Genomic DNA, 24,282 nt, shown 5'->3' with positions numbered 1-24,282 from the left:
GTAAGGAACTCCCCACACTTGGTTATCTAGGGCTTAATTGAAAGGGAAAAAACTCAAACCTGCAGACACTAGGCCCTCCATGTTATGAATTTGACACCCCTGGTCTACATTGAGATTATTATGGAATATTTTTATTTGTCAAAAGGTAGTCAAGCATCAATCATTATTTAACCAAAATAAAACCCTCAATATTTATTGGAAAGGAGCATCAAGACCCCCTGTGCACTTTCACCTCCCTGTGAAGTTCATCATTTATTTAATCTGTAGCCTAATAAACTGCATTGTTTCCCAAGTCATAGCGGGAGGACCACACCATACCATCGCGTTTCGATATGATGGTTATTATATCAATATTTGCGCATAAAGGCGTTCCACCACCATTTCTCGCATAATTACTTTTACCAACACAAAAAGATCCCACTGTGTCGAATGAACAAGTTATCTGTCTGCATTTATAAAATTGTACCGAAACTACCTGTTTCCATCACAGCTATCTTGATTTTTTGGGGGGATGGTGTGACTTTGGTCACATAAATTTTTTTTGCATGGAAACCACAGGAGGTTGGTGGCACCTTAATTGGGGAGGGCAGGCTCATGGTAATGGCTGGAGCGGAATCGGTGGAATGGTATCAAATACATCAAATACATGGTTTCCATGTGTTTGATGCCATTCCAATTGCTCCATTCCAGCCATTATTATGAGCCGTCCTCCCCTCAGCAGCCTCCACTGATGGAAGCGTGGTTACTGACTCGAAATTAGTATAAATATTTGTTATTTTGACTGAACGAATCGAAAAGATCTGAGTCAGTAAAAAGAGCCGACCTTCCCATCGCTAGAAAAAGAACAGTGAGTTACATTGGGATTTATATTGGATAAGCAGTTTCTACCTATCTTCATACTGTACTGTCTTTGCCTTAGGGCGTGTTGGTAAATTCACTCTGGCTATCTACTCCAATTTCAGAGCACTCTCCTCTGAGTGTGCCAGAGCGCTGAATAACTGATGAATTTACTAAAGCTCAACACCCCTTGAATATGGCCGGTGTCAGTAAACGTCGGCAAAAAAGCGTAATTAAATTGTTGCCAGCAGCACCAAAGCTCTGGATAACATAAAAACAGCCTAGCTCTGCTAGGTCAAGTAAAATGGTCAGAGTGAGGTGTTCTCTCATTTATGTCTGGAAGTAGCAAGCTAGCTAACATTAGCCAGTTAGTTTTGGTGCTTGATTGCCGTTGTGAGGTCAGAACACTCGGATCAACCCCACTCCTCAGCCAGATTGAATTTATGAACACACCTGTAAATTCACTCTGGAGTGCGAGCGCTCAGGGCGTTCCTAAATTCAGAGCGTTGTCAGATTGTCCATTTGTAAATTCAGAGCGTTTCGCTCTCGGAGCGTTCAGAGCGCACACTGGACGCTCTGACCGATGAGTAGGGTTGATCCGAGTGCTGATCTCACAACGGCACTCAAGCTAACTGGCTAATGTTGGCTAGCTTGCGAGCTACTTCAAGAACACCTCACTCCCCCTAGCAGAGCTGGTTAGGCTGTTTTCATGTTATCTAGAGCGTTGGTAACTGTGCTGCTGGCAACAATTTAATTACGCTTTTTTGCCGGCGTTTACTGACACCGCCCATATTCAACTGGTGTTGAGCGTTAGTAAATAATCAGTTATTCTGCACTCTGGCACACTCAGACGAGAGTGCTCTGAAATCGGAGTAGATAGCCAGAGCGAATTTACGAACGCACCCTAAGAACACACCCTTTGGTACGTCCTTCTTCTTCAGTGGGGTTTATCGGCGGTTGGCATCCAACATTATGGTGCATTACTGCCACCTACCGTACTGGAATGTGGGCCAGAGACAGAGAGAAACTAAATCCTACCTGCCAACCCTGTTTCTCTTCAAAAAGATTACAAAATATTTGAGACTATATCGAATGACATTCTGCTCAATATACTCTTTAAACTAATTTCCTGTATCCCCTTCTCCCTCATACTAAATCTCATCCTCTCTCTTTCCCTCTGATACTGCCCACACTGTAGCAATATATGCTCCAATGTCTCTATTTCCTGACAATAATCACACTTTCCTGATGGATGCTTTCCTATCACGTTTAATGTCTTATTCAACTTGCTGTGTCCCACCCTTAATCTTGTAAAAATAGCCTCCTCTCTTCTGACCCTTCCTGCCGTCCTCCCCGACTTTCCTCTGTACTTGAAATAAATGCCTTCCCTTATTATTTATATTCCACTGCTCCTGCCATCTCTTCACCATCACTCTATATATCAGTCTTTTTGCCTCTGCCTTGCTCATTGACACTTCAACATCAACATCCCCACTACTAAGTGCTTGTTTAGTTTAATCTTATCTGAATACCCATCTGTTTAATCCTGCCACCCAAAGCTCGTGTTCGGTCTCTGCTCATGTTCCTAGCATGCCTGTAAAATCCCTTTCGCAGGATGAGACACCCCATGTCCTTGTAGGTTGACCCAATAATTCATTGCCAGCTGCTGTCTCCTAATCTGCAATGGCATATCCCTCATCTCCACCTGTAATGCAGCCACTGGGGACATCCGAAACGCCCCACTACATATTCTGAGTCCTTTCCCCGTATGACATCTAGCCTTTCCAGTGAGGTCCAGGCTGCCGAACCATATGCTATACTTCCATAGTCTATTACAGATCGGATCAATGCAACATACATGGTCTTCAATGAGGAATGCCCAGCCCCCCACTCCTTCCCCGTCAGACAGCGCATCACATTTAGCACCTTCTTACACTTTCCCACCACTCTCTCAATGTGTTCTGCCCAGGTCAGTCTAGTATCAAAATATACCCCAAGGAACCTGAATCCCCCCACCCTCTCAAAGTTTCTCCCATATAACCTCAAGCATACCTCATCTCCCACCTTCCTCCTAATAAAGAACACTGTTTGAGTTCTCTACAGAGAACCTGAATCTCCACATTAATGCCCACCACTCTACCTCATCAATTGCTTCCTGTACCTTCCTGACTATGTATAGCACATTTCTTCCCCTCTTCCATAAGGCACCATCATCTGCAAATAACGACCTCCCTATATCCGGCTGTACCTGAGAGTAAACATCATTGATCCTGATTGAGAACAACAGAGGACTAATCACGCTCCCCTGCGGTGTACCATTATCCACCAAGTAGCTGCCTGATAAAGACTTCCCCACCCTCACCTGGATAGACCTTCCAAACAGGAAGTCCTTTATCCAGTTGTACATTCTTCCTCCTACCCCCATAATATCAAGCTTGATTAACAACCCCTCCTTCCACATCATATCATACGCCTTATCCACATCAAAAAAGACAGCTACAACAGTCTCCTTGTTCAACTGAGCCTTCCTGACCTCTGCTTCTAAGCAGAGCACTGGATCCATAGTTCCCCTACCCTTCCTGAACCCACTCTGATGTGGCGTTACCAGCCCTCTGCTCTCCAGGAAGTAAGTTAGCCTCTCCGTAATCATACGTTCCATAATCTTACATACATGTGATGTTAAAGCTATTGGCCGATAGCTTGTTGGCTTTGTTGGATCCTTCCCAGGCTTCTGGATTGGTACCACTACTGCCTCCTTCCAACTGCCTGGTAGTTTCCCCTCCTCCCACACTCTGCTGTACAACACCAATACCTTATCCAGTGCCTCATCACTAAGATGGGCCAACATAACATAGCACACCTCATCTTTCCCAGGTGAACTTAACCCACCCTTACCTATTGCTCTTTTCACCTCTGCCCTGGTAAATGGTGCACTCAAGCGATCATTTACATCCTCCCTCCTTTCCAGCACTCCAGGATGCTCCTCTCTCATGTTCTCTCTCCCCCTCTGCCCCTCCTCTGACAGATTTGCGGAGCTATGCACTTGGACAAATGCTTTAGCCATCATCTCTGCTTTCTCCTCATCTGTTACTGCCACATCCTCCCCACTCGTCAACACTGGATAATCCCACTCCCTTCTGATCCCACTCATCCTCTTAATCATCCCCCACACTTCTCCCACAGGTGTCGCCCTTCCAATGGTGTCACAGAACCGATGCCAACATGACCTCTTTGCCTGACGGATAGTTCTCCTCACCATGGCCTGGGCCTGCTTATACTGAATCAGATGTTGGAAGTTATGCGTCCTTTTCAGTACTCTAAATGCCCTGTTCCTAATCCTCACCATTGCCCCACATTCCTCCGTCCACCATGGGACTGCTTTCCTCCTCCTCCTCCCTGAACTCTTAGGTATAGCCTCAGTAGCTGCCCCCACTAACGCTGTTCTCCCCTAGTTATTCATACTATCTACATCCCCTCTCATATCCACCCGAGCCATCACCTGCTCACTCAGCTCCTGAAACTGATCCCACTTTGCCCTTCCAAACACCCACCTGCCTACTCCATCCACTAACATCTCCTCCTCCCTCCGGCCTACTGTACATACAATAGGGTAATGATCACTCCCTACTGTCGACTCCTCCCATACCTCCCACTCACATATTCCTATCATCACACTAGATACCAGAGTAAGGTCCAAGGCAGACACTTTCCCTGTGGCTACATCAATCCTGGTCCCTCTGCCATCATTCAGGCACACCAGATCTTTATTTTCTATCAAATTTTCCATCACTTGGCCATTTCCATCCACCCCCCCCCCCCCCCCCCCCCCCCCCCCAAAGCGTGTTGTGAGCGTTAAAATCTCCACACCACATTACCTTACTTCTTTCCTGGCCCTCCACCCTCTCCAGCACTTCCATTTCCAATATCTGACACGGATTACAGTAATTTACTACCACTAGCACCCCTCCTCTCAGCCACACCTCCACCACCACATACTCCTGTTCAATACCTTTGCCTATCATCTATATCCCCCTATATCTGAGTCCCTACGAACCACTACATATCCCTGTATGATAAACTCCACATTCGGTTTGAGCCATGTTTCCTGCACACAAATCACATCAGGCTTAGCTATCATATCAACAATGAACTGCTTGAATTCCTGCCCATTAGCCAACAGGCTTCGAGCATTCCATTGTAGTACTACCACCATAACTAAGATCCAGTAATACATGACTCCACCATCGGCTGATTGAGGTCATCTTGAACCTCTTCCCATGTCAACCCTGTCATACTCAAATGTCTCCCAGCAGCTTTCACTTAGTTTAATCCTCTCCGTTTTAGACTCTACTTTATCAGTGCTATTGATAGCTCCTGCTATGAACGTCACCAGCTTTCTCTTTTCTATGTATACCATATCGCTGCCCACCTGCCCCGTAATCCCGGTCTAGATGCTCCTACCCATCTCTCCCTTGAACCTGTATCTCCCTGGACCTGGACCACCCTCGCAGCCTCAGCATATAACACCCTTCTCTCCTGGACTACCCTCACTGCCTCAGCATGACACCCTTCTCTCCGCTCTCACTTGTTGCACCCCCACTGCCTTCTTCATAGCCTCACACCCACTATATGCCACACTATGAGCACCCCCACAGTTGCAGCACTTTGGTTGTACACCATCTCTACACTTCCCATACTCATGCTCTCCTCCACACCTGGCACACCTCTTTTTCTCTTTACAGACTGTTGCCACATGCCCAAACCTCTGGCATTTATAACATCTTAAAGGCTTTGGTACATAAGCACTCACATAATAACTAATATATCCTATTGTTACCTTATTTGGCAGTACCCGGTCCTTACAATGTAACAGAATAGAAACGCTATCTACCCTATTTCCACCCCTTGTTGCTTGCAATCTGTGTACATTCACTAGAATGCCTCCTCTCAAATGTTCCCTTACCTCTTTAGTGCTAACACTCACAAGCACTCTTGTTATCACCCCTGTACTCCACTGCTTCCCTGCTTGATCAGTCCAGCTGCTCAACTCCACCTTACACTTCCCTATTTGCTTCACCCCGATAGCTTTTTCCCTCTGAGCAATGTCCTTACAGCACACCAACAATCTCCCATCTCTTAACACTTTAGCATTAACAACTTCCCCAATCAACTCTTTTATCACAGCCGTCAACCTTATCGGACTCATCGCCCCAACTCCCCCTTCCTCCCTAAACCTCAATCACTTTATGCTCCTCCTCACCTCCATGTTCCTCTCATGTCTTATCTTGCCCTTCCTCTGCACTTCCTACCACCGAACTTCCACTAGCGTTGGAAGCTAGGTTGTTCTCCTCAAACTTCCTTTTCTGCCTCCTCTCTACCTCCGTAGACCTCTTGCTCCCCTTCATTCCCCTACTCCCTTTCTCTCCCGCTTTCTTTTTCTCTTTCTTACTCCCTCCTTTATTTGTACCACTATGTTCCATACTTGCTTCACTTTCCTCTCCATCACTATCTCCTACCATCTCTGACCCATTCACAGCACGGCCGTGCCGAACCTCCGCCACACCGAGTAAAGTTTGTTTGTTTTTCCGGTACAATGTGCTGCCAACCAATAAGTCTGGACGCCTTCGCTAGTCACCACGCTGCTCCACGCGGGAAAAAGTCGGCATTTTTCTCCCTCTGCCTTGGTACGTCCTGCGTAACATCCGGAATTATGTTTTAGCACGGAGTCTCGATTCTTATAACATCTTTGTAAGCAATTTGTTTAGTATTTTTCATAAATTATGCCACAAAAGTCGAATTAATTATCAAAATATAAAATCGGTTCTCTATTACGTGAGAAGATGCTTCACGTAGATGAATTCCAAAAAGGGAATACTTTTTCTCCGGCAAATCTTAGGCCAGCCTTTGAGCTGGGTCCTTGAACTGTAAACATTCGCCTTTTCAGTGTTTCTGAGACAACGAACTGTACAGATACTGGTACTCGTGTGCAGAATGGTAACGTGAGAGGGAAAACATGAAAAAACAACACAGAAAAATATTCATCCTGATAGTTTTTGTCTATGTGGTGTTTTCCTTGTATGCTGCATACAATGTATTTTTTAATACGAAGGTGATCACCCGTGTCCACAGAGTGGTGAAGAAAATCACAGCCGCAACCTCCGGTAAGCTAGCTAGCTAACGTTACTTAGCTGACAAAATAAACTCCCTGTCCATAGCTTTTGGGTCATGTCCAATGTTGTAAATGATCATATACAGTCAACACGTGAATACCCTGCGATGGTTATGGACAGGTCATCTGAATTGGCTATTTGAAGACCTCTAACTAGCTAGCTCCAATAAGTGTTATTGTACTGTTGTTCTGACGATTACAGCTGGTGGTGTTGTGGCTGCTTACATTGGGGATGAGGTGTGGAACCCTTGGGAGGATGAGCAGGCTGATGCGCTTTCTGCTCTGCACAAACAGAGGGGGGCTTTCAAACAATACCAGGAGCACATTGATAAGAACAGGCCCAAGAGATACAAAGTTCAAATCTGGGGGAAAGCTGCCATAGGTAATGCCTTTTTAGGGATCCTCTGTGATAAGTTGTACACTTTTGCTTTATCTCTTACATTTACATTTTAGTCATTTAGCAGACGCTCTTATCCAGAGCCACTTACAGTTAAGTGAGTGCATAAATTTTTCATACTGTTGCTTGATGCTTCCTCTTACAGTGTTAAGCTACATTATGGTGAAAAAAAAAAACCTTCTTATGGACATTGTCACTCTGAAGTAACTCTTCTCTTCTTTCAGGACTTTACCTTTGGGAACATATTTTAGAAGGTCCCCTCAACCCCACTGACATAACAGCACAGTGGAGAGAGGGGGAGATACAGGCAGGAAAGATAGATTTCAGGTAAGGCATCACAAATGAGACTTCTATCACAATATAAGATGCATATGATTTAGCTGATGTCAGCTATTCTGACAGCCCCCCACCCCACCCCACCCTCTTGCTCTATAGTTTCTACACAGGCCCAGCGGTGATCCAGGGCCACGTTCCTCTGGACACAGACAGTGTGGTTCTGGTGCTGAACGGCCGGGAGCAGCAGAAGATCTCCTACGCCACCCGATGGCTGCAGCATGTCCAGACCCTGATGCAGTTCCACGCTGTGAATCGTGTGGCTGTGGTGCTGCTGGGCAGCGAGCGCTGCACCAACGACTGGATCAGCCCCTACCTGAGGAGGCACGGGGGCTTTGTGGACCTGCTCTTCCTGGTCTATGACAGCCCCTGGGTCAACGACAAGGATGTCTTCCAGTGGCCCCTCGGAGTAGCCACGTAGGTCATCTGAGCCCGTATTCATAAAGTATCAGAGAAGGAGTGCTGATCTAGGATCAGTTTTATCTTTGAGATCATAATTATATGGACAGAGGACCTGATCTTAGATCAGCACTCCTACTCTGAAACAGTTTGTTAATACAGGCCCTGATTTAGTTTGAGGGTTTCTCTGAGTTTTTCTCATGTTTCAGAATTCTTCATTTCTTGTTTGTCTTTCTTCCCTCACCATATACTTTTCCCTTCTTTCACTCATGTTTCCATTGTAGGTTTCATAGTAGTCAATTTTAACACATAACGTATAGCATTGCACCAGAAAGGAGCATATTTTGAAAGTGGATCTGTATGCCCCGCTCTGTTCAGATACAGGCAGTTTCCTGTGGTCATGCCAAACTCCCAGATGGTGAGCTCCACAAGGCCCTTCCTCTGTAACTTCCTGGGAACTGTCTACAAGAACTCCTCGAGGGAAACACTCATGGGGATCTTGAAACAAACAGGACTGGACAAAGAGTGCATCACTACTGCCAGAGAGAAGTATTTCACTATGCTATGCTGTCACTGTCAAGCACTGTATCAATTCACGCTAATGGTTTTCAGTCCAATTTTTGCATCCTGTCTTTCTCAATGAGGTTTGGACCTCTAGTAGCTCACTTCACTGGAAATACTTTTGTTGGGAGGCCTTGTTTAATATCAATATCAATTGAGTCAACACACTCAAATAGCAGTTCAACCCTTTTTTGATCTTTACATTTAAAAATTCACGAAGAGCAAAGGGGAATTTACAAGTACTGTGTATATATTCACAACAGAAGCACAGTTTAAATACGTAATACATTAAAATTAACCCTCTGCTCACTAGACCATACTGTCCCTCCTCCTCTCCTGCATCAGGTGGCTTCCTCAGGAGACAGTGGAGAGTCTGAGACGGTACAAGACAGCCCTGGCCCAAAGCGAGCTCACCCTCTGCCCCGTGGGAATCAACACGGAGTGCTACCGCATCTACGAGGCCTGTGCCTACGGCTCTGTACCCGTGGTGGAGGACATTGTGACCCCAGGTGGGTGCTCTGCTGCACGCAGCTCCCCACTGCGTCTCCTCAAAGCTGCAGGAGCTCCCTTCATCTTTCTCAAAGACTGGAAGGAGCTTCCAGGCCTCCTGGAGAAGGAGAAGGGGATGACCCAGGAGGAGAGGACTGAGAGGAGGAGGACACTGCTGGAGTGGTATAGCAGCTTCCGCCAGCAGATGAAGGACAGGTTCACCGAGGTTTTAGAGGAGGCCTTCTTCAAAAACAGCTAAGTCTTTTTAAAGCTCAGAGGAAAACACAAAATGGCAAATAATTACGAGGTACAATGTGGATCTCATTGGCAGTGTGTTTGAGGGAGAAAAGCCACATTTTTTTGGATTTATGTGGGGTTATGGCTCCATTTTGTAAAGTTACCACTGGTAGCTGACAACTTTCTCTCACACAAGATAATGTTCAAACAAAACATTTCTTTCAGTCTATGGGTGAATTATATTAGAGTGAGGTGGCTGTAAATCTTGTTGTTCTCCATATTTTATTTTACATAGTTCAAGATTTACATGTATTTAATTTGTATTTATGTTGTAACATAAAATATTAGGGATTTCAGTTACTCTTGAACTACTTTCTGAATGCACACTCCAAAGCAACATTGTATTCGACCTTTCAGTAAGGCCCAGTTATTGTATTTTTACCAGAGGAGGCTGGTGGGTGGAGCTATAGGAGGACAGGCTCATTGTAATGGCTGGAATGGAATTAATGTACCCGTATCAAACACATTAAACATATGGAAACCACATGTTTGACGTTCCATTTATTCCATTCCATTACAAAAAGCCCGTCCTCCTATAGCTCCTCCCACCAGCCTCCTCTGATTTTTACCCATCTAGATATTTGTCGGCTGGATATCTAATTTTCCTTTACGTTTACCATAGACCTGTCCTTAAACTATGTAGGGCTTGTTATTGTGACAGACGTAGGTCTATCGCCAATGCAATTGCAGTAAACCATATCCTGTGGTAAACGATAACCTCATGTTTTCATGCTGTTAATACATTAGAGCTTGACAAATTATTAACACTGTTCCTGTTGCATCTTGTTTTCTGTGAAATGTTGTAAACTGTTTGTTTTGCCATTAAAATGTGTAATTTGTTAAATTGTAAATGTTTGTTATTTTTGATGAGACTGGAGAGAAAATGAATCTGTACCATAACATGATCTCCAGCAGATGGAGCAATAGAGCCTCATTAATTTCAGTACACATTGCTTTGCTGAATATACAGTACATTTTAGTCATTTAGCAGACGCTCTTATCCAGAGCGACTTACAGTTAGTGAGTGCATAAATTTTTCATACTGGCCCCCCATGGGAATCGAACCCACAACCCTGGCGTTGCAAGCGACATGCTCTACCAATTGAGCTACAGGAGGCCTACAGTACCAGTCAAAAGTTTGGACACACCTACTCATTCAAGGGTTTTTCTTTATTTTTACTATTTTCTACATTGTAGAATAATAGTGAAGACATCAAAACTATGAAATAACATATGGAATCATGTAGTAACCAAGAAAGTGTTAAACAAATCAAAATATTTTAGTTTCTTCAAAGTAGCCACCCTTTGCCTTGATGACAGCTTTGCACACTCTTGGCATTCTCTCAACCAACTTCATGAGGAATGCTTTTCCAACAGTCTTGAAGTTCCCACATATGCTGAGCACTTGTTGGCTGCTTTTCCTTCATGCTGCAGTCCAACTCATCCCAAACCATCTCAATTGGGTTGAGGTCGGGTGATTGTGGAGGCCAAGTCATCTGATGCAGCACTCCATCACTCTCCTTGGTGAAATAGCCCGTACACAGCCTGGAGGTGTGTTTTGGGTCATTGTCCTGTTGAAAAACAAATAATAGTCCCACTAAGCACAAACCAGATGGGATGGCATATCGCTGAAGAATGCTGTGGTAGCCATGCTGGTTAAGTGTGCCTTGAATTTTAAATAAATCAATGACAGTGTCACCAGCAAAGCACCATCACACCACCTGCTTCACGGTGGGAACCACACATGCGGAGATCATCCGTTCACCTACTCTGCATCTCAAAGACACAATGGTTGGAACCAAAAATCTCAAATTTGGACTCAGACAGATTTCCACCGGTCTAATGTCCATTGCTCGTGTTTCTTGGCCCAAGCAAGTCTCTTCTTCTTATTGGTGTCCTTTAGTAGTGGTTTCTTTGCAGCAATTCGACCATGAAGGCCTGATTCACACAGTCTCCTCTGAACAGTTGATGTTGAGATGTGTCTGTTACTTGAACTCTGTGAAGCATTTATTTGGGCTGCAATCTGAGGTGCAGTTAACTCTAATGAACTTATCCTCTGCAGCAGAGGTAACTCTGGGTCTTCCATTCCTGTGGCGGTCCTCATGAGAGCCAATTTCATCATAACGCTTGAAGGTTTTTGCGACTGCACTTGAAGAAACTTTAAAAGTTCTTGAAATGTTTCGGATTGACTGACTTTCATGTCTTAAAGTAATGATGGACTTTTGTTTCTCTTTGCTTATTTGAGCTATTCTTGCCATATAATGGACTTGGTCTTTTACCAAATAGTGCTATCTTCTGTATACCACCCCTACCTTCTCAAAACAAATGTGTGGGCAGAACTGAAAAAGTGTGTGCGAGCAAGTAGGCCTACAAACCTGACTCAGTTTCACCAGCTCTGTCAGGAGGAATGGGCCAAAATTCACCCAACTTATTGTGGGAAGCTTGTGGAAGGCTACCCGAAACATTTGACCCAAGTTAAACAATTTAAAGGCAATGCTACCAAATACTAATTGAGTGTATGTAAACTTCTGACCCACAGGGAATGTGATGAAATAAATAAAAGCTGAAAGAAATAATTATCTCGACTATTATTCTGACATTTCACATTCTTAAAATAAAGTGGTGACCTAAGACAGGGAATTTTTACTAGGATTAAATGTCAGGAATTGTGAAAAACGGAGTGTAAATGTATCTGGCTAAGGTGTATGTAAACTTCCGACTTCAACTGTACATACCTGGGAAACTTCTAGCAGGGATTTCACTGATATTATCAGAATACATAATTGGCCATGGGCGCATTGGCCATCTGGCAATTCTAGCAAATGCCAGATGGGCTGGACACACAAAATTGACACACAAAAATATTTATTTAATTTAAAAATAATAATTAATTAAATGTGACATGGCCAGTGGCCCATGGGCCTGTTAAGGTATTTTAATTTTATACTAATCTATAATGAGCCTTTGGCTGATCATTGGACAACGACCGGCCCCCCTACCAAGATGGGCAGGCCCAGTTTAATGATAGGCTGAGCTGAGGTCACGCAAACTCACATTCAATGTGAAAATGCAAAATCAGCATAGAGACCTGCTCCGACTCTGTCATCAGTTAGACAGCCAAGATCATGGATCGTAAAAAATGGAAAGAATGCCTGTAAACATAGAAAGAGCACATTCTAAATTGCCCCCCGTGTAGCTCAGTTGGTAGAGCATGGCGCTTGCAACGCCAGGGTTGTGGGTTCGATTCCCACGGAGGGCCAGTATTAAAAAATGTATGCACTCACTAAAACTGTAAATCGCTCTGGATAAGAGCGTCTGCTAAAATGTAAATGTAAATGTCCTATTTTTCAGATGGCTACAGCCATGACTTGGTCAAACAGTGTAGTGCATTATCCTCATGATTCCTGTAATGAAAGTGTGTGCCCTGCCCCTGTGTCTGTTTCGCTGGACCTGCTGCTGTAATGAGCGAGCCACTCTCCTCTCCCCCATGCGCTCGAGAGAAAAATGTTTCCTGATTGTATAACGTTTAAAAATGCAATTGCGGGAAAGACCTTCTCCTGGGGGCCTCCAAATCGTTAAGTCTGCCCCTGCTTCCAATGTTTACCAAAAACCAAAGGAAGAATCCAAAGAAAAGAACACCCTCAATTATGGGGGAGTTTTGATAATGCTGTGGGGTTGCTTTGCTGCCTCTGGTACTGGAAGCCTTGCACGGCCAGCTCTAGCCTTTTGGAGGCTCTAAGCAAGATTAAGTTGGTGGGGGCACCCCATTTCACAGTAAAACATTTTAGTGGCCCCCGTCTTGATGGTGGGGAGATTTTAATTTTAATTTTATTACATTTCCCATAATTCTACACCATTTGCCATGAGCGTAGATAAAATGTTGCAGTTTTTAAGCAACATTTCATACAATTCTACTTATTTTGACATGAGGCAGAGATAATTGTTGTTGCAGTTTTACAGTTAATTTCCTGCAATTCTACCCATATTGCGATGGGGTGGAGAAAATTGTGTCAGTTTTAAAGCTAATTTCATGCAATTCGACACATTTCGTAATTACTTATGCCATGTTAATATGATATCTGAGTGGGAATGATTAACTAAATCAATTGGGGCCCCCTGGGGGTCCGACCAAATCATGGGCTGGTGCCAGGTGTGAGGTGAGTTCGCAGTTCGCAGTGATGTGGGCTTGTGTGGATAAAATGCCAAGGCCGAATTCTTGCCCCAGTCCGCCCCTGTAATTGGCACTACTGGTTAGACAAAAATCATGTCAATCCATGTCTTGTTTCCGTTATGCCTCTTCGATCCCTCCCATTTCCACAGTGACTCTCCGGCAGCTGTGCTGCAGTCAGTCTTGTCTAGGAGAAACAACGAGGCAAATGGGAAGTGTGGGACCGGGGAAACTAGAGAGCACCAAAGGAAGTATAGGATTAAAGTCTACGTACTATAATTGGTACTCCGCGTGCAATAAAGCCTCGCGCCTTCTCTACCTGCATTGAAAATTGTATACTTTACTGCGTGGATGATCTGATTATCAAAGGTTATGCTGTTGCACCGACTCGACATCTTCGCTCTGCCTTCCGCGGCATAGCCAGCGGTTATCTGTGATTTCATTGATTGATATCAGGATTTCGTGTTGGCCTAGTCTTTTCCAGCAATAGTCTGCTCGTGTAGGAGAATGGACTGAACGTTTCTTGAAAAGCTGCTTTTTTTTGTTGACTAATAGTTTAACTTCCTAACTACTCTGAATCGACCTGAAAATGTCTAATACAAAGTTCAAAAAGGATAAAGAAATCATTGCTGATTACGAGAGTCAAGTTAAAGGTAAGTTTATTTATAATGTTGTATGAACATAATTTAGCCTACTTTTATTCTATCCCCATTATGAGGCTAACTTCTATTGAATGACAATAAACCAAATCCGTGTCCAAGGGCTAAACTCAGCCAGACCATTAGATGTAGTTCAGTTGGTAGAGCATGGCGCTTGCAACGCCAGGGTTGTGGGTTCGTTTCCCACGGGGGGCCAGTATGAAAATGTATGCGCTCACTAACTGTAAGTCGCTCTGGATAAGAGCATCTGCTAAATGACTAAAATGTAAATGTGTAAAAAATGTATGGGTCAATTGCGTACCGTAGTTTCAAGGTCTGAGCAATAATCATGCTATTGTACAGATTTTGCCATGAGGTTAAGAGAAAATGTTACTATTTTAAAGTTAATTTTCTGCAATTCTACACACATTGCCATGGAGCAGAGTTTTATATCTTATCTCATGCTATTCTACACATTTTGCAATGAGGCTGAGTGAATTGTTTTTAAAGCAAATGTCCTGCTTTCTACACATTTACCCATGAGGCTAAGAGAAAATGTTTTAGTTTTATACTTAATCTCATGCTATTCTACACATTTTGTAACGAGGCTGAGAGAAATTTGCATTTTTAAAGCAAATGTCCTGCTATTCTACAGCAGGAACAGTGCCATCTAGTGGGCACCCCCCCCCCCCCCCCCGGGCACCCCCCATCCCCCAGATAATATATTAATCAGTGGAGGCTGATGGGAGGAGCTGTAGGATGACGGGCTCATTGTAATGGTTGGAATGGAATAAATGGAACGGTATCAAACAAATGGAAACCACATGTTTGGCCCTGTTCCTTTAATTCCATTCCAGCCATTACAACGAGCTCCTCCTCCTATAGCTCCTCCCACCAGCCTCCACTGATTCATATACTATCTGGGGGATGGGGGGGGGGGGGGGGTGCCCGGGGGGGATGGGGGGGTGCCCGGGGGGGATGTGGGGTGCCCACTAGATGGCACTGTTCCTGCTGCTGCTACCGCACCCTTTCATCCATTTTAATGGTCTCTTGTGTTTATTAAATGGATCACAACATTTTCTTTGCAACTTTGGGTAGAAATCCAATAGCTTTTGCTCATGATGAAAATGAATTGTGTGGTCAAGCCAGTCCTCCATGAAAGAATTTCAGTTTGACCTTCTCTTAGCAACTGAATGCTTTAACCCAACTCTCCTTGAATAGTCCATCAAATGGCAGCTCCCTGAGAGGGCTATCGGTATGGTGCAATTCCCATATGAAGAGTTTTACTACAAGTCCCAAACTTTTGATGGAGAACTTAGCTAGTGACTAAAATGTTGTGACAACCCTAATAAAATAATACAATTATAAACAATTGCATGGCAGTCATATGGCTTTCAATAAAATGATTTAAAAAACATCTCTATATGTAGTGTGAATAGTGACATTTACCATTGAACCCAACACCATTACCATTATAAAACACTATACAATGTTTGCTTGGGACTTTTACCATTGAAGACCATTAGAGACCATAACATTGAAACCATTAGAACTGCTGTAGCCTAATGGTTTACTTGTTCACCAAGAATGGTCTAACTAATCCAGACCTTTTTTGAAGGGAATAAACCAAACACAGAGGGGCTGTTTTCTGGACACAAATTAAGCCTAAGAGCAGGACAAACTGAATGCTATGAAGTCCAAAAGTTATGGGCGGAGTTAGAAAGTTGGCTGTCAGAAGTATTACGATGTAAATTAACTTTTAATCCGTCTGTCTGCATATTTCAAGACATGGCATATGAGGGTGCAGTGAGATACCCGATGGGTTGGACGATACTTTTCTCGTCAATCATCCTGAAAAAACGTATACTTAAAAACTGGAAATCATCAAATCCTCCTTCATTAACACAATGGAAAGGTCAAATGCTTTATTATCTAAATGTTGAATGTGTGTGGGCAACGGAGAGAAATAAAGGCCATGTGGCGGAGAGTGATGCGGGCGCTGGAGATGGGTATGAGCAGGTGGGTCTGGGCAGGTGTGATGTCGTTGATGTTTGTGTATGTTTTGAATTGTTGCATTTTTTTAATCTTACCAAAACAAAAGGACAAACTGAATTGCTTTCCAAGAGGACTGGCTTGAATTGTGAGGATGACCACACCATTTATTTTCATCATGAGCAAAAGCTATTGGATTTCTACCCAAAGCTGCAAAGAAAATTTTGTGATCCATTTAATAAACACAAGAATCCAGCAAAATTGATATTAGGGTGTGGTGGCAGTAGCAGAAACAGCAGCATCTATTTATGGTAAATAATGCAAGTGACTTCAATGGCTAATTTCTCTGAACAGGGGAAAACATCACCAGATTCAAAGGGAATACATGACAAAAGATGAAGAAGCAATACTCCAAGCAGCAGCTCCATACTACTTCTCAGACATAGAGAACTGATACTGTATACTGGTTGTCAGGGTGGGATTGGTGTGGGAGGTCTGTGGATTTCTCATGTCTTACTCATTGTTAGGAAAAATTATAGTCCAAATTGGATGTTGTGTAATATATTTTTTGAAGATAATATGAATCCTATAAATTAAAAATGGCCAATTTGGGTGCAGTCAATTAGCTTAATTTCTCAGTGATCAAATTATAGTTCATCAAAATAATGTTTCAGGAATGCTAATCTTATCTGTTTCTAACTACAGAAACTATTTCAGAACAATCTGAGATGGTGGGTGTCGATCCTCTTTCTTGTACTGTTTGAGGTGGAATGACTCGTATAGCTTAGTGGAATGACTCGTAAAGCTTTTGCCAGGCTTCAGTCACTGATGAGAGATCAAAAAGATGTTTGGGCCACGTAAAAAGAATTGAACAAACTCTGTTCTATTCTATTCTGGTTTAGTATCCAATATTATATACAAGTCTGACTGAATATTGAGACAGATTGAAACCTATTCAGGTAGATTGAAAGATTAGCATTTGTCAGTCTGTATTCCCTGTTCCCTTTTATCCTCACTGTTCTCAAATGCTCGATCCCCTATTTTGGGTTCACTTGTTTTGCCTTCCTCATGTCAAATATACCATCATCGGTCACTGTCTGCAACACAGGTCAGTAAAAGTAGTCTAACCCAAATCTTATTTCAGGCGTAACCTAATCCTTCTTAACAGAAGGTACTGATTTAAATAGCTCCACTTTGTCTTGGAGTGTTCTCGTCACCTCAAACTAGCCTGGGTCTACAAATAACAAACACTACCAATAAAACCTGGTGCTTATACATGGTTTATACAGGTGCTTCTCTTGATGCTTGGCTTGGTGACGTTTACATGTATTTCCCAACTTCTCCAGTCTCCTCCAAACCCCTGCAAACAGACCGAAGGCTTTTTCCCAGACAAAAGTGCACAGGAAAGAGGCAGTTGCTCCTGCTCTGTGGTAACCATGAGGACTTGGCCCCCAGCCAAGGAACTGCCGGTCTCCAGAGCTGTTGGGAGCTCTGAAATACCGCCTATTCACGTCTCCGTAGCAAACCTTCAATCCAGAAAGAGGGGTGGGGGGGAACGAGAGAGGGAGCAATGCCGCTTGAGGAGTTACCAGATTGTGTACGCTTGAGAAGCTCTCATTTGCGAGGAATGTGTGCAGCACCTTCACCTGTGATAACTAAGGCCCTTCAGCCTGTAATAGAAGGGTGATGCGCAGTCATAAGAGACACTGGGTGCGGGACCTTCCGTTTGTAATGCAAAGCGGTAATAATACACAGCTTACACAACTGAGAGAAACTGGAGCATTCCTCATGGGGAACGGCGGTCTGAGTAGAGCACACAGACAGACAACGTGTTACTCTATGGCCGATCAGCCTTGATCTGGCTGTTGGTTTTACAGTTGTGTTTGTAGATAAGCAATGTAGTTTACCACATATTACATTTTGAGAAATATTGAGTTTACCCCATTATTAGGTTAAGGGGAGGGTTCCATGATGGCATTGTCCAATTATTTGCGTACCTTGCTGTCCTCTTTGCATGGTAAATCTCTAACTTTTGTTTACTCAGTGTGATAAGTGTCTGTTTCAGATTATTTACCTTAGATGTGTTGTACAGTCGTCCTATATAGCCAGCCAGTTTGTCATGAATAGTGGTAGGAAGCACTAAAAGTAATATATGATTTCAGCGTCATTTGGAAATAAGGGAATGCACGTGATATCTCCCTTACACATTGGCCATAGACTAGTCTGTGTGATACAAGTGTGAAAGAGTGGCTATACTTGGAATCTTTTTTCTATCTTAAAATGTTAAGGCTAGATTGCCACGAGTCTCTACTCCTAGCCTCTTGATTTGTATACAAATTCCTTGGCTCTTTCATTCACCATAATCCTGACCCTTCACAGGAACAGTGTTTCACATTTTCATACTCAGCTAAAGCTGTCACTGTATCATTTGTTTAGGGCTGGGACGATACAAGTATCGCGATACTCGTTAGTATCACGGCAAGGAAACAACACGAAGCGGATTTAACTCCTTTAGGAAAACAGCCCTAATGTTGGAAACAAAAATAATTATGTTGCCATTCAGAGTAACATTTATTTATCTCCCAAGCTATAGTACACAATATTTTACATACAGCAGGTTTATGAAGGACCAAAGAGTTTGGTCTGTTTCGTGTTTTCATTTTTTGCCATGGAAAAAATATCACAATACTGGTATTGTCCTGGCCCTACTAGGCTCCACCCGGCTCAAAATAAAGACATTTGGTGTCACAGAAATCAAGGTCATGAGTTATACTTGTAAAATAGGCTACTTACTAAAAACATAACATTCTCCATTCACTGTAAACACAAGGTTGTGAAATCCTTTTGGCACCCCAGTTTTGTAGCAGCTTTGACAAAAAACATTGATTTCAAAGTTTAACAAACCATATAACTCTATGCACAAGGACTGTTTTTAACAATTTACACTAAACATTTTACAGAAACACATTTACTGGAAGTACTGTACAGATGCAAAGTTTGGTAACAGAATTTCGGCAACATTTTCCTGTGTTTCTTATGTGACCACGTTTTCCAAAGTCTGTTAAATATCTGCTCTGAATTAAGATTCAAAGATGTCTGCAGAAAGAATGGGGTGTCAGCTATGAAATGACACCTTGAGTCAAAAAACAATATTTTGGTTATTGAACTACTGTAAGTGAAGTGGATTTACACCCGGTAACAGAATTTCATCATGGGTCCTTGATCTTTACTACACAGAAATGCATAATTATGGATATGAATGCCATTCTCTTCATGGTGATGTATCCTAAATAGGTACACAAATGTAGAAATATGCAATATCCTCCTTTGCATATTTGGGTATTTTTCTACATACTGGCTAATATTTTAATGAGCTCCGCCACCAAACAAGACCAAATTTGGTTGATCTGGACCAGACCAAATCTGAACCAATCATAGACGTCTATGTGTCACAAGTTTGGACAGCACAGTAGAGCTCAGTAGAGTACAGAACGGTAGAGTACAGTACATTATAGTGTACTCAACTCTAGTGTGCTCTACTGTGTACTGTACTGAACTCTATTCTGCTGTACATGACTGTACCGAACTAATACTCTACTTTTCTTTACTGTACTGTACTCTACTGCGCTCTACTGTATTGTGCTGTCCAAACTTGTGAAACATAGAGGTCTATGATTGGTTCAGATTTGGGCCGATGATGGATGTCTATGTTTGGGGAAAATGAAGGCCGGTCCAGACATCTGTGAACATTGAAAGCAAGGCTGGTCCGGACCGGACCAAAAAACGACATCTGTGGACGTTGAAATCAAGGCCAGGGCCAACTGACCAAATTTCAACTACTTTTCAACGTTCATGGACGTCCGGTATCGGTCGGTGTTCAGTGGGTGAGGATGTTGCTTACTGTAAATAGAGAGGGGGCTCATGGGTAGGTGTCAGTAAGAGCCAGGAGAGGTGACATGAATTGGAGAGGAGAGAGAAAGGAAGGGAGAGAGGGAGGGATTGTCCAGACTTTTCACATTCGCTTTGACCACCAGACAGAAATAGAAAGAAAACCGTTATCAGCTGCACACAACAGTATGCCAGTGGAAGGGAGGACAGTAGCAGTTGACCCAACTGTGGTTTGTGACTACTATGATTTCCCATTGTAGCCGATTCAAATCCAGAAATTCCATTTACTGATTTTTCTGAAATTCTGTTACCGGTTTGGTAACAGGATTTTGCATTTTAAACACTTAATAATTCATAAACAAACTTGATATCAGTAAATACACTAACTAATTGATAGGTCTACCTTTTAGGGAGAGAAATTGGGGTTTTGGTAATGGAATAACAAGGCAATGTTTCTTACACTTACAGAAGGCAGGCATTTTTTTCTGAAACTATAAGTGTTGATATTAGTTGGCAGGGGTCTTTACTTCAACATTATTGTGTTTTGATGTATTTCTAATACCTTTTTAAGACTTTTTCTGTTAGAACATTTCTAACACCCCTTTTCCATCTGTTTGACAAATCATATCCTTTGCTTATTCCTAATGTTTAGGATGGAAAATTGTTGAAATATGTATATACAGTATGTCTTAATTTCTAAACTATAGACTCTTAGCTTTAATTTGACACCCAATTTGACATGCTCCTATGAACTTCACATGTTGGTGCTCATGGGCCCTTTTACATGCGCATTTCTGAAGCCGGAGGCAAGTTTTGTACAGACATTGATTACTCAAGGAGCAAAACAACAAGCAACCCGAAAGGAAAGTCTGTTTGATGTGCTACTTCCCAGCCTCACTGCCTCTTTAAAAAAAATAATAATAATAAGGACTGGGCTGCTTTATTTGGACAAATAGTTGTCTAAGAGGACCCTTTTGTCCTCCAGTATCCTATCAACTAGCAGTCAAATGTTATCCATCTGACAGATATGCCTGACATCAACTCCAGTAATTCTACTTTACAAAGAAATATAAAGCATTTCCTACTCTCTACTGGCAACTTCTGTGAGCTTTATGGAGAAAAGCTAAGAGTGATTATTATTAAGTCAATAGTTTATCCTCGTATTTAATCCTCTGTAGTTCTTTGCTGTCTGGCTTTGGCAGTCTCTCTTGGCTGGCTGGCAGTGTTTTCAATCAAAGCCTAATCTGTCATTCAACTGGCATTAATTTCTTAAGCGTCTTCCAGGAGCAGCTTTTTATTCTTCCCCACCAAATGGACATGAAAGGAAATGATTCATTGGCTATATTACTGGGAAGTCTGCAACTCTGAAATTAACATCAGATTTTAAACTTCATCAAGACATCCATGTGTTCTATTCACTGACTTAGGCCAATACACCATGTATTATTATGAAACATTGGATAGCTCATTATTTAAGCCAGGTGAGGGGTTTGTGTGAAATAGGACTTCATCTGTCATTCTGAACAGAGGACAACAACATTCCCCTGTCTGTTTTCTCTTGCCCCGAGAGGCCCCTCTTGTTGGTTTGATGTCTGGCGATGGCATTGCCGTCTGTTGTCCCGGGTCGTGACTCTGTCGGCCAGTCCCCACGAGCTGGTGACGGGTCCTGTCCTAAACCATCATAAAGGGTGCCTCTGTGGTCTGCCACACAGCCTTTGAAATGAGATGTTCGTCCCTCTGCATTGCTGATGAGAATGGCTGGGAGTGTTGTCCATATGTATGCATGTATGTTGATCTAGTTAAGATTTAATAGAATGGATTTGTATTGGGGCAAAGGACGTTCATATTGTGTTTAGCTTGTCTACATACAGTAGATTCATCTTTTGTTTACTTGTGGTACTGGATTCATGTTTTGTTTACTTGAGCAAAAAGTGGCGTATGAGTATACTGGAAGAAAATAAATGGCATTGCTGATGAGAATGGCTGGGAGTGTTGTCCATATGTATGCATGTATGTTGATCTAGTTAAGATTTAATAGAATGGATTTGTATTGGGGCAAAGGACGTTCATATTGTGTTTAGCTTGTCTACATACAGTAGATTCATCTTTTGTTTACTTGTGGTACTGGATTCATGTTTTGTTTACTTGAGCAAAAAGTGGCGTATGAGTATACTGGAAGAAAATAAATGGTGTATGTTCATGATTTAATGGCTCATAACAACTAAACATAAGTTGACTTCTAGTTCTATGACTAATCAAAACATAGGCCCAGTACTCTGAATGGCTGGTGGGTGAGTCACAGAGACAGTAGTCTGTGATTCCAAATGTGTGGTGGTAATCCAGAGAGCCATGTACACTAAAGCTGCTTGCTCTTTATTTAGACATGATTCCCAGCTGTACCTGTGGCTCATCGCGCAGCTGAGTGCTGACACCACCATTTTGGATTGCCAAAACATTGAGACCTTCTCTTTACAATACATTACCAAATAGTCCTAATGAGGAAAGATACACAAACAAGCTACTCTTGGAAAGCTTGCTCAGAATGTTGAACGTATGGGGAGCTGTCTGTTTTCTGTCTGCTCTGCCTACTAGTCTCATAAAGTCTCAACTCTGGTTTAGGATATCCTGTTGGTCATTCATTTTTTTACTGTCTATACCAAATGACAAAAAAAGACTACGGTCAGGACTTTTTTCAAATGGCCAATCTGGGTGTACTTCCTAGTTGCCAGCTGTTTCCTACAGTATGTAATAGACTCAATGCCCTCCACATCATGTATCGGCTTTCCTATGATCACACAGCCAATTTTATGGCGGTGCCTCAGAGCATGTAAAACCATCACTTTCATTAGCAATATAGTCAGTCTAGCTGTTCCCAGGAGGCTGCTGGGTGACACCAGTGAGCAGTTTATGGGCAGGCAGCTGTTTTTTCTCAGCATCTTCATTCTGGAACAGACTAAAAGGTATCATGTGCAAGGTTATGAGACACATTCTAACTCTGGTCTGTGTGATTGCATTCTGGTTGAGGTGGCAGACAATGGTGCGAGATTAAATGGCTTGTGCATTGTCATGCTCTGTTGACGCGATGATCACCTTTTATCCTCTCTTGGTAAACATCATAATAGGTGTATGAAGTGTGAGTTAAGCTGTCAGCGTCGCCACCTTATTTGGGGTGACATCTCATCTTCTCGTTAACTCTCTGGTCGCATGGCTCAGTGCTGCTGACTCCTGGGTGTAGCTAATTATAATGGAGATGTGTTAATGAACACAGTCCCCCATGCTATGCAGGGGTGAATGGCGACATGTCATTGTCATTGACAATGATCGGAAATACAGTAATGAAATGCAAGTTGGTTTTTAATCTCCTTCCTCCTCCATTCTCAAAATTAGAAATTATTGATGAACTCCATTGTTTTATATTCTTTTGGACTTGATTAGTACAATACAGACATTGCCTCATTAACTTCCATACAGGCCAAGGCATGAATCTTCATCGGATCCAAATCACTACATATTGGCATCCCCAAAGAGTCAAGTCCTCAGTGTCAGCTGAGTTTCTAACAGAGTAACAGGGAATCTGTTAACAGTGCTCAACCCCTACTCCTGTTAAGCTCACTAATGCCTCAGGGAACAGGGGTGTTAATAAAGATTGGGCTTCAGAGAAGCTAATGTATTTCGCACACTTTCTATAGACATTTTACATTTACATTTTAGTCATTTAGCAGACGCTCTTAACCAGAGCGACTTACAGGAGCAATTAGGTTTAAGTGCCTTGCTCAAGGGCACATTAACGTCATTTAGCAGACGCTCTTAGCCAGAGCGACTCACAAATTGGTGCGTTCACCCTATAGCCAGTGGGATAACCACTTTACAATTTGGGGGGGGGGGGGGGGTTAGAAGGAATACTTTAGCCTATCCCAGGTATTCCTTAAAGAGGTGGGGTTTCAAATGTCTCCGGAAGGTGGTGAGTGACTCCGCTGTCCTGGCGTCGTGAGGGAGCTTATTCCACCATTGGGGTGCCAGAGCAGCGAACAGTTTTGACTGGGCTGAGCGGGAGCTGTGCTTCCGCAGAGGAAGGGGAGCCAGCAGGCCAGAGGTGGATGAACGCAATGTCCTC

The 24,282-nt window shown here is 42.9% G+C and overlaps 2 protein-coding genes across 4 annotated transcripts in view; both read left to right on the top strand.

Moving 5' to 3' along the window:
* The first annotated feature begins 6,779 nt into the window (after positions 1–6,779).
* On the top strand, positions 6,780–10,323 carry LOC311137092 (ribitol-5-phosphate xylosyltransferase 1-like). The gene is made up of 6 exons (XM_084171425.1): positions 6,780–6,998; positions 7,209–7,388; positions 7,628–7,730; positions 7,839–8,153; positions 8,514–8,684; positions 9,042–10,323. Exons 1-6 carry the CDS (start codon positions 6,851–6,853, stop codon positions 9,442–9,444), a joined length of 1,320 nt encoding a protein of 439 aa, XP_084027551.1. The 5' UTR covers positions 6,780–6,850; the 3' UTR covers positions 9,445–10,323.
* Positions 10,324–13,829: 3,506 nt separating this feature from the next.
* The window catches only part of LOC311137278 (SLIT-ROBO Rho GTPase-activating protein 1-like), a gene marked incomplete at its 5' end in the record, with an annotated part of 153,124 nt that continues 142,671 nt past the window's right edge, over positions 13,830–24,282 (top strand). For 2 of the 3 annotated variants that reach the window (XM_084171695.1, XM_084171694.1), the window contains one exon: positions 13,830–14,303. In XM_084171695.1, coding sequence (XP_084027821.1) covers positions 14,240–14,303 — 64 coding nt within the window. The remainder of the gene's footprint in view (positions 14,304–24,282) is intronic. The other variant, XM_084171696.1, reaches the window with a different exon arrangement.

This window comes from Coregonus lavaretus, assembly GCF_964263955.1.
Source record: "Coregonus lavaretus genome assembly, chromosome: 11".
Lineage (NCBI taxonomy): Eukaryota > Metazoa > Chordata > Actinopteri > Salmoniformes > Salmonidae > Coregonus > Coregonus lavaretus.
Note: the sequence above shows the minus strand (reverse complement) of the source record. Positions and strands in the feature narration are given on the sequence as shown.

Excerpts from the sequence above, each read along its gene's own strand:
- LOC311137092 (XM_084171425.1), top strand. The coding sequence starts at position 6,851 with ATGAAAAAACAACACAGAAAAATATTCATCCTGATAGTTTTTGTCTAT. Across the intron at positions 6,999-7,208 it reads AATCACAGCCGCAACCTCCG|CTGGTGGTGTTGTGGCTGCT; the intron begins GTAAGCTAGCTA and ends TGACGATTACAG. Across the intron at positions 8,685-9,041 it reads ATCACTACTGCCAGAGAGAA|GTGGCTTCCTCAGGAGACAG; the intron begins GTATTTCACTAT and ends CTCCTGCATCAG.